This window comes from Fragaria vesca, linkage group LG2 (assembly GCF_000184155.1).
Source record: "Fragaria vesca subsp. vesca linkage group LG2, FraVesHawaii_1.0, whole genome shotgun sequence".
Lineage (NCBI taxonomy): Eukaryota > Viridiplantae > Streptophyta > Magnoliopsida > Rosales > Rosaceae > Fragaria > Fragaria vesca.
Window position 1 is genome coordinate 21,000,776 of NC_020492.1, and position 11,541 is coordinate 21,012,316.

Below are 11,541 nucleotides of genomic sequence, written 5' to 3' on the forward strand. Positions count from 1 at the left end.
AAGTCCTCACCAAGTCCTCAAGTTAAGGGTCCTCACTAAAAGGGCTCCATGAAGTTGATATTGTGTTTTCAGGTTATATATATTGTTTGTCATGAGCAAATGATGTTATTTTGACCAATTTAGTTAGATTTTAGGCACATCAATAGTTGTTGTTTCGTTCGCTCTTTTATCTGAAAGAGTTCATAGTAAACATAAACAAAACCGGTTCAACTAAAGATGCGTGTAGGTTAGGGATAAAGTTTCTGACACCATCTCTATTGTAATTTCTCTTATTTGCGAGAATCACGCCCAAATTTTCACCAAAAGTACGAGAGTTGGTTTCAACATCGCGACAAAATGTTGAATAGCTATCACATTGTGATTTGTTGAAGAAGATAAAACATACAAGGATGCGAAATGAAATATTTCTTTAGTTCATTTCCCTAAGAATGGATGGACATTTGGATTGAATGTGAGAATTGAATGAGAAATTAATAAAGGCTATAAATGGAGGGTGTTCTTTTAACACACCATTTATTGTTATTCACACACCCTTCGTAATTTTGTTTTTATTTTAATACAATTATATCTATAATCTACCTAAACTACCCTCCTGGGTCACCCCAAATCCTTTCCATCACCAAATCCATCTAAAACGCTCATGTCCCATTCCAACGCGCACATATCTGGTCCTTTCCCATTTTAGCAAATTTGATAATACAGATCTGGTTTTTTCTATCGTACTCTGCCACCACATTTTTGGATAGGGAATCCGAGAATCAGGAAAATGTATGGTCGGTTTTACTACATTCTGATGCTAGACTCACCGCTCACCTGCCAACTATCTCATTGGATTCTCTGTACAACTCGTTGGAGGAATTTGGGTCGATCTGATGAGAACGGCTTGTGTGTTTTGAGGAATTAGTTTAATTAGTTTTGGATGATTGAGATGGACGTGGGTTTGAGTTTGGGGGCAGGTCTGAGACATGAGTTAAGGTTAGGAAGGGAAAGAGGAGGTGTTTTAAGGTTCGTGGAGAATTCCAGGCCGCTGGAGATGGAGTATTGGATGACGAATATGGCGTCCATGGAATCTGGTGAGTTATTGAAGAGAGAATGATAGTTGGGGCACATTGTAAATATAATTATATTAAAATAAAAACAAAATTCTAAAAAATATGTGAATAACAATAAATAATGTGTTAATAGCATCACCCAAACATCATTCAATATAGCTCTCCTTTTGAATTTGGATCATGGTTCAGTGTCCACACCCAGGTTGAGGATTGAGGGATCCCAAATCAGCCCGCCGCAAAAATCAAACCACCGAAGGTCCTCGAAGTTAATTTGGCAAAAGTACAAGGACCATTCAGCAAAAATATGCGAATCTTTCACGGCCAGCTCGCTGTGCTTATGACACAACAAGTAATCTCTCCTCGCTCTTTCTCTCTCTACAGTTTCAGACTCTCTCCTTCTTCGTCACCACCTTGTGGAGTTTAGCTATGGCTCTTCCCCAACACCACTTTCAACAACACTACCAGCCCCAACAACAGCAACAGCAACAGCAACAGCAACAGCAAACGCAATCCAAGTCATTCAGGTAAAATCAATTGGTTCTCTTCCTTCGATTTCATCTCACAATTTCAGTTTCACACATTTTGAATTTTTTTTTCTTTTTCATTTCTGCTGCTAGAAATTTGTACGCGATCGACGGTCAGATGTCGCCGGCGGTGGCCTACTTCGACCCCAACGCCTTGCAAGATCACTCCCAGCACCCGCCTTCGCCTTATGTTCCCCCCTGTAATTTTCTCTCTCCTCCTTTTTCTTTTATGGCTCTGTTTGGTTCCATGAAACCCTAATTCGAAATTCAATTTCGTTACACCCAATGTTCTATACTCCAATCTAACTTGTGAGCAAAATTGTCATTTTCTTGAAGAATTAAGCATTGGAAAATGCAAGGCTGAAGTAATTGATATTTTCTCTTTTCATGATCAAAACCTAATTTTTGAGCTTGATATGATCTGAAATCAGTGGTGTGTGTTTGTAGTTCATGTAGTAGGGTTTGCACCGGGTCCGGTGGCTGCAACAGACGGCAGTGACAATGGTGCTGATTTTCAGTGGAACTATGGCTTAGAATCCAAGAGGAAAAAGCTCAAGGAGCAGGATTTCTTGGAGAACAACTCGCAGATGTCGTCGGTTTTGCAGCAGCAATCAGTCTCGACAGGCTTGGGTCTGTCCCTTGACAATAATCGCATGGCGTCTACAGGGGATTCAGCTTTGCTGTCTCTCATTGGCGAGGATATTGATCTTGAGATACAGCGGCAGGATTCTGAAATTGATAGGTTCCTCAAAGACCAGGTCTGTTTTTTTTTTTTTTCTGGAAATAGTTTTTATGATGTTGCGTGGTTGAATATATTGCATGAACTGTGTTGGATGGTTGCGTGAGATTTGTAAGTTCGTATTTATATGTGCATGGTTTCTTAATCTGCTGGTAGTAATTGGTCTTACGAGTGTGTCTGTTTGTTTTTGTTGTGGTCGTAACATGGTATTATGTCTTTGGTTTTCTGGTTATGGCAATGGCTGTCGTTTCTATCTTAATTTCATCGGTGTGCAATTATTGATAGTTATTGTGCGATCGGTTGCCACGTATGCTGTCGGCATCTCAACCCTGTAACCGGTTAACTTATATTTCAAAAATGCTCAAACCATACCATTACATTGAATGAGTTAGATGTGGATTGCCTAAAGTGAAATGATTATTGAGTCTCTTAATATATTTTAACAAGGTGTATCCTTGTCAACTGTAGTAAGCAATGTTCTAGAATTTGTCATTAGGGTAGTCTCTTAATATATTTTAACAAGATGCACTGAGAAAATTATCACCTCGCCAAAAGACATATGACTGGCTTACGTTACGGATAAGTATTATTGATATCTATAACCGAAGAACGTACCATAAATGATGTTCCATTTGTAAACTTATGTCTCATCTTCTCATTGTCTCCAACCACGATTAGACAATTGTAATTCTTCCTCTTCACCAATATGGGAGACTCAGATGCCAAATCAAACAAATAGTTATTTTTTTCCTTAATATAGGAACTATTCCACTTTCATAGAGAATTGTTGTATTTTTGGTTTATTGAACTTGAAGATGCTTTCTAGAGTAATATGCAGATTTGAAGTGGTGGTCATTCAAAGGTTTGGGGAGGGAGAATTTAGGTGAATATGGGAGGTAGAGCATGTAATGGTCTGCAAAAATGTTTGGTTCGGATGTTTATGGTATATTCTGTCCTCTTTGTTTGTTAAACTTCTTGTTGAAGATCTTATCTGTATCGCTAATGTCTGTTGCTACAATGTCATTTTTTAGGATCATTCTGGAGTCATGTCATGAGCGTCACTATGCTGTACTATTGTAGCAATTGTAGTAGATAACCCAACCAGTTAAGATATAGGTGGACAGTTACTTATGTCCCATTAATAGAGTAATGGAAACTAGAATCGCTCCTTTCAGTAATTCTAGTTAAAATGAATATTTATCAGAATTCTTTCTGGGTTTTCTCTGTTGACCATGGCTGGCTTGTTGAACTTTCTGTCGCCCACATTGTTTTCTGGCAGTTTTGTTTTGTCTGCAATTTTTCGAGACTAGCAATATTTCTATAGTTATAATGCAACTTATCAAACCAACTCTAATGTTCACTTCTTATCTAGAGTGATCGTTTGCGACAAAATATCCTGGACAAGGTCCAAGCTGCCCAACTTCAAACTCTCTCAGTTGTAGAAGAAAAGGTACTCCAGAAACTCCGGGAAAAAGAAGCAGAAGTGGAAAGCATCAACAAGAAGAATATGGAGCTTGAAAAACGAATGAATCAGTTGGATCTTGAAGCCAGGATTTGGCAACATCAAGCCAGCAACAATGAACACATGATCGCAGCTCTCAAGGATAATCTTGATCAAGTAATTGCTCAAAGTAGAGACAGCAAAGAAGGATGTGGTGACAGTGAAATAGATGATACAGCTTCCTGCTGCAATGGCCGTTCCATCAATTTCAATATGTTCGGCAAGCAGAGCAATGATATGAAAGAGGTGATGACGTGCAAGGCCTGCAGAATGAATGAAGTGTGCATGCTTCTATTACCTTGTAAGCATCTTTGCCTGTGTAAAGACTGCGAAAGTAAGCTCAGCGTTTGTCCTCTGTGTCAGTCCTCTAAGTTTATCGGCATGGAAGTATTTTATTAATGTTACTCAGTTCATGTGAAGTTGTAATCTTATGTACTCACAGGCATTGTTGTTATAATCTGGTCATTACTTGCTTGAATAGCATCCCAATACAGTCGATTCAAGTAAAGAATTGCATTGACTTTAGCCTTATGTGAATATGAGCATTTGTCTCCAATTTTGTATCTTGAAATTCCTGTACTTGTATGTTTCTATATGAAGTCCGAAATGCTTTGTTTTGTTTTGGCTCGTAATCAGACGAAACCTCCAAAAGAGAGGCTCCGTTTGAGGCTTGATCAATTGGAATGTGTCGTAACTTCTAAGCATTCTCTATAAATGGTGAGCTTAATGTATAGGGGAATTCCAACATAAAATATATTGCTATGTCTTATATGTCACAACATACATTACACGGATGACTCAAGGTACCTCCGAATTTGCCAGACCATGTAAACTTTCATTTCAATTTAAATAGTCAGTTTTTAATCTCATCATTGATGGAACCATGATACTTAAAAGTTTTGTATTGAAGTGTTGTTTTTGTATGAGACTACTTGGCAAAAGAATGAAGATGCAAACCATACTTGAATGAAAAATCATTAGGTATGGTTGTCCCTATCACGTGGTGATGTGACAGATCAATAGAAATGCAACAAACTTTGACATAGTTACTCTCTTTTTTTGGTTCCGTTATTGTTTGGTTTTAGGTTTGAGGAAGAAACAGACTCCACAACCACCATCACCGCCATACTAGCTTTCGAACCCGGCCAGCTCGTGAGAAAAGCGGACGCCTTAACCACAAAGCTAACGGAAAACCAATAGTTACTCTCTTTTTTAAATATAAAATACCCATGATACGCATTCTATGTGTTTTTATTGGTCAGACTTACCGTCATGTGATACACTTGTCCTAAGTAAGAATCTTTAGGGTGAGAATTGTAGAGTTCGACATGCGGCACCGTTAGTAGTAGACACATGGGCTGATGGACCCAAAACAACTGGACTGGCCTGCTATACAACATTAAAGGCCCGCCGTTTACTATGAGAGTAGCGGGTATATAGATCTTGTGACTTGTCTTGCAGCTGGACTGGGCTGCTACTAGACTGCAGGTGAACAAGCTACAAGAAGAAAATAAGAGATGGGCTACTGTCGTCATTTGAAACAAGCTCGACTTTGTTGCCTTTTCGACTATATGGAAAGAGGTCGAACTAGTAACTCGATCAGAGTCATCCTAACCTAGTTCGTGAATCGCCACATCCTCATCACCAACCTAATTAAGTTACCAAGGCAAGTGATACTGAAACAATAGGAGGATATATAAGCTTCATCGTGGAGAGGGAAACAGCTCGGATCACTAGCGTCGACTATGAGGTGATCCAAGAGAATAAAGAGCTCAGATCATTAGCTTGAGTAGCTTCGAAAATGAAGTGATCCAGTCGCACCTTCCAGTCCGATCATGATTTTCCTACCCGCATAGGGAAAGGTCCTTATGTGTTCTTCCCTTGTTAATCTCTCCACACTACGATTCTTTGATTATGCGTAGGTTCACATAGACACATACATTCTCGCGTTGTGTTTACAAAGTATTATGAATCTTTAATATTCATCAGATTTTGAATAGTTGAGCGAAAGCCAATTAGCTAACCCTGAACCCCCAATGTTATTTAATAATATATCAATGTCAACAGTAATATAAAGTTGAGCTTATTTTCTTCATCATGGTATGAATCTTGGGGAGGAAGCTTATGATTTTGAACCTATTGGAAGGTGTGGTGTTGCAGAAAAGTAGGAGGGAATTGGGAGTTTTAAGTAGCTTTAGTTTGAGGGATTAGAATTAGAGGGAGAGAAAGATTGAACAAAACTTTTATCTAATCATGCCCTAGAAAGTGATGACAAAGAAGAAAGTGAATATGCTTACCCCATGAATCCATGATTGTAAACTATAAATCTAAGCTAGCTCTATAATTATTATCACGACTATTATCGATCATTATGAATCCCACCTCCACTTCCACCACCGCAAACCCCATAGCCGAACTCGATCAGGTCCTGTCAAACTCATATACTCGATCATCATATATTCATCACTTTACCTTTTCTTTCCTAAATTCTAAAAACCCTCATGAAATCTTTAACATTTGGATCCACTAGCTACTGAATTATTATATGAATTTCAAATATTGAGGAAAGATTGGAACTCACTTTGGTTCAGGCTCAATCATTCTGAAAACTCCTCCTTATTCCCTATAAAGCTGTGCAGGTTTCATTTTTTCTGAGCTTCACTTTCTTTCCTTTTTTTTTTTTCTTTTTTTTTTTCTTGTTTCCATTGTAGGGACTCTGCCCAGCCTTTTCATGGCTTCATTCCACTTTGTACCTCCTTGCCTTCTTTTCACCAGACGTTCGTATGTTAGTGAAAGTATATTTAGGGCTCCAACTCATTATTCTCTCTCACTGTCAAAAGTTATTCCATATCCCATTTTAATTCTAAAGTGAACAAATGAGCTTTTGTGATCTGATAGCCATGCTTCCTGCCTTCTTTCAGGGTTTCTGTTTTTCAGTAGCTTTATCTTTTAAGTCTGGTTTGATTAGTGGTGTCGATGTATGTAAATATTGAGTTTATTTACTCTCATTGACGTGGGAAAATAATAATAATTTGGCATAGTCTCTCTTGCAATTTGCAGCAAACTCATAAATAAGAAGTGAAGTACTTGTGAAGAATGAAGATCAACTAAAAGCCTAACAATGATTTCATTTCATTGTTAGTAAATTACTACTACTGCTATATATGAAAGTTAACCACTTGCATACCACCATGAAAACTGCATTATTTTACAGATTCTAATCTAGAATGTCTTGGAGTTTTACCATTTCAATATCCGCCAAACCACTGCCTAGTAATTTGGTGATTATTACACAATGAAAAACAATTGGTGTGGAGTAGTGCAGGCTTCGCAGATCTCTATAGTGCGTATAAAGAAACACTAATTAAGTAGCTTCCATCTCCAACTTGTTGAATCGATCATGCAACATATATATGCATGTCTATAAGATCCGGGATCAATAATATAAGGCCCCCCACCAGAAACTAAAGTTATTCTATTTTCTGTTGCGGAAAAGAAAAAGACATTGTCTAATTCGAGAGGTCATGCATCCAAAATAGAACACTTTACAGTTCAAAGCTCCACAACCATTTACATTAGATGTTGAACCTTAATTGTCTCATATATTTGTACTCATCCCATGCTCCTTGGAACGATATGACCTTAGATTTAGTGTAAATTAATAAAATCCAAAATTTGGAAGTGTCACGTAGCTAGGGCATGGGAACAACTCGTTGATTGTTCAAAATGCTATTGTTTTGGGGAAGTTTTGGTTCGACTTTTTGCAACAGTAGCAAGCTACCAAGTGATAGTATATATGGTGGTGGTCCTAGAGATTTTATTGGCAACCAAGCCACCTTAACTTGACGTCCTTGTCCATAACCTATTCAGAACTTAACTTAGAAGGAGAAGCTCCTAGCTAGGGCTCCTTCCACAAAACAAATATTGATCTCATCGAAGCGTCTAAAGGCTAATGCACGTCTTCTTCTATTCAATGCCTCGGACTTGAATTATTAAGTAATTAGACTCATAGTGGATGTTGTTGGATCGACTTTGTTTGGTACTGGAAAATAGTGAGAAACTTAAATCTTGATGTTTCTGAATCCCTAGACTTAAGTGAAAGCAATTCAAACAACAAAATGAGTGGGATTGGTTTCTTTTATGATGACAATGAGGATTTGACAGGACATAATATATGAAAGTGAGTACATGCAATATATATATGTAACAGATATGTGTAAAAGGTCATATGCGCGAATTATTCATTTTCAAAGCGAATGAACCTTAACTAACATTCCTCTGCTTGATCAGCTAGTCAATTTTCTGCTTCAGTTGAATGATTTTGCACCAGATCACCTGGAAGCTTTATTGTTTGGCATGATTGAGCAGCCAAAAAAGGGTTTCTTCAGTGGATAATTAGGTGGCAGATATCACACGAATTTTTCTTCGTATTAATTTGTACGTAGTATATACAGAAAGAAGAACATAATTAACAACCAAAAACGAGAAAATTGTGGATGCAGTAGAACCAGTCGGGATCAACCGCAACACTAATGCAAATGATTTTCTTATAACTTGACAATAATAAACCAATCAAATATCAATTAATTAGTAGTTTTCACCGAAAATCGATGAAACATTTCTAATTCTAAATGATGCAGCATTGTTGGCTGTCTCAAAAGAAATGGCACTTTAATCTATAGCTACTTTGGCTTTGCAACTATCTCTTGCAACTAATGGATTTTTATCAGATAGCAGATAGAGCTGTGTGTGGACTGTGAGTGTGAGGTGGGTCTTCTTCAAGGATACCTATCTAGCTCTCTGTATATATGCATGAAATGATGGCAATGAAGATGATGGAGGGTCCCGATCAGCTTTCATCATCATCATCATCTCACAGAATCCCTTGGATTGAGGAAGAAGAACCTGAAACATGTAGCAGTATTAAGCAATCGATTAAGCTCTAATGGAATTTGCAGCAGCCTTGAGCCGTGGGACCTTTTTTCTTCTGTCTTTAACATTCATCAGCCACAGTTTAAAAAGAAGAGAAGAGAAGAGAAGGAATGTGATGTGCATGTGAGCCAACAGCTTTTATGTTCCCCCCCAATATATATGTGTCCTTTACATGATCGATCATCTTCTAAATTTTCTGATTAAAACCAACCCAGAAAATTGTCTTCTTTTGACATTCGATGAGTCACACTTTTTCGGGTTAATTATGTTTAAGTCATAGATATAGATTTGCATGTCTTCTAACTTGTATCTAATTTAGGGTCCCAGGATTAGAAGACATGCGAGCTAAGGGTCGGCCATGGTCGGTATTCGAATAATTGCACCGACTAAAAGTATGTTATTAGTGGAATCTCAGGCCCCAATATCATATCATACAACTATATTATGGATCGAAGGATGATCATGATCAATGTCTAATCTCCTTTACATTCGAATTCTACCAGTACATCCATGCAAGTAGAATATACTTGGTATGAAGTAGTAAAGTCGCTCTCACACGTTTATAGAAGGATCTCATCGATCTCTTTACAACGTAGAAGATGAAGGAATGGCTTTAGGACTTTAACAAAGGAAGGAAGGAATCAGAAAAGGGAAAGGAGGTGAAATTTTAAAGGAAAAGATTGTAGTGGAGGAATTGGAAGACAAGTCTTTGTTCTTCTCTCCTTTTAACGTAATTTTCTACAAAGTGAGTTAAAATTAACTTTTTTTCTTCATTGGAAAGAAAAATAGATTGATCGAGGCCATGCAAGCCTAGCTACATGCATTATTTTTTGGTTTTTGATGACGACCCTTTGGACCTTAGATTGCTCTCTTAGTCTTTGAGAAGCTAGAAGCTGCTTTATAAACGTCTTTTTTGAATGAAATTTCATGAACTTTTGCATGGAAACTAAATATTACATTATCTTAACCTGTTATAATTTCATATACAGTGCCTTTCTCACCCAAATTCGAACATCAAGATATCAAAACCATGTTAATGTATTTTCTTTATGTAAAGTCAGTACCACCTAAAGTGTTAACAAGCTTTAGGAAACTTGGCTATAAAGAAGATAAGAACGATTTGCTTTAGTAATCCTAACTTCATAGATACTAATAATTCATTCACAGTCGGATACTGCCAATTAATAAGTTAATTCTCGATACTGAGCTTTCCATATTTCCTAATCCGGGGAGAACTACTTTCACCCTCCCTAATCAAAATTTTCACCTCTCAGATCGAGGTAAATTCTTTCTGTAATAATTCCAAACACTAGCTTCTCATTTCATGCATGCACTTATGGAAGTGGGATGCTCTGTGTGATTGAAGAAGATAGAAGGATCGAAGAAGCCCTAGCCTGTGAAAGATCGATATATATAGAAACGTCAGTTTCATGTATTAACAACACAATGGACAAAGAACCTGGGTGCATTAATATTTTTGTAGTTTAAAGATAAACGGGTTTCTTGTCTGATGCTCAATGCATGCCCATTTGCTCGTGCTCAGGATCCATATATATGTAGAAATATATGATCCCCTCGTGATCTTTTTGAATTTAGTTGTTTCTTTGTCTAAAATCTTAGAAGAAAAATAAGCACCTGCAGGATTCGAAACCTAATATTATCTTTGTTTGACCCAATTCAAACCTCTCCATCCATCGATCACTTGTGTGCCCACAAGGACCATCGATTCATTTATATTGTTTATGGTTATTGTTACTGATACGATCCAGTTTCATTGAACACAGAACACATATATTCGATTGGAGCAACAATAATAAAAATGGTTAATAGGGTTTTGTGTTGCAGGGAAGAAGTTCGTAAAACAGACAAAAGAGAGTGCGAGAGAAGAGACAAACAGAAGAAAAAGAAAAAGAACCTTGTAATAGCTCTGTAGTATGGAAATAGAATACAGAATTTGATTCTTTCAGATTTAGAAAGAAGGAAGATCGAGCTTATGAGCTAGTGTGTATGTCTGTCTCTATGGTTTGGTTATATATAACTAATTAAACTGTACTATTACCCATAAAACACCCCATTTTAAATACGGGGTTTTATCCGTATTCGCTCTGCGGTTTAAGTTGTCTTTCCTTGAAATTCTCATTCCCAGGCAGTATAATAAGCTGGTTTAAGAAGAAGAAAAAATGACAAAAAGCTTGGTTTCGATCTGTAGAAATAATTTATAAGTTTTTGGAAGCTAGGTATCGGCGTTGGTCATGTGAGAGAGGAGGTGGGGTTTTGGTTTCACTTTTGCTGCGTTTTAGAAATTGGAATAGAATCTTCTTGCTCTTCAGCACACATCATATACAGAGAGAATAGAGAGATTGGTGATATTAGACTAGACCGGACACAATGAATAATGAGAGAGAGAGAGAGAGAGAGAGAGAGTGGTGATGGCATGGATGGATGATTTCAGTAGTGATGGTGTGGTGGTGGGCTCGGTGAAGAAGGATCATATATGCCTGAGTTTCCTGACATTTAACTTGTGAATTATTCAGCTTTGTTTGTTTTTCGAGATCTCCATACTCTGTGGACCCTTGGCTGTCTAGCTAGGTTTACCCACGAATCCACATTTTTCACTTCGAGCTGTTAATCTAAGCTAGCTAATCCACTGTTGGTGAACCTTTCTGTACCAATTCTCAATCAGTACAAATAACTGTGATTCTAAATCTACTTAATTAGGAGTACTGAGATTAATTGGTTTGTTTGAGCTGAGGATATCTACAATGTACATGGGTGGGGGTAGTTTGTATATTC

At 37.5% G+C, this 11,541-nt stretch overlaps 1 protein-coding gene across 1 annotated transcript; it reads left to right on the forward strand.

Annotated features, from left to right (window-relative positions):
• The first annotated feature begins 1,227 nt into the window (after window positions 1-1,227).
• LOC101301063 lies at window positions 1,228-4,351 on the forward strand. The gene is made up of 4 exons (XM_004291047.1): window positions 1,228-1,576; window positions 1,670-1,776; window positions 2,024-2,334; window positions 3,688-4,351. Exons 1-4 carry the CDS (start codon window positions 1,479-1,481, stop codon window positions 4,213-4,215), a joined length of 1,044 nt encoding a protein of 347 aa, XP_004291095.1. The 5' UTR covers window positions 1,228-1,478; the 3' UTR covers window positions 4,216-4,351.
• Window positions 4,352-11,541: the final 7,190 nt, after the last annotated feature.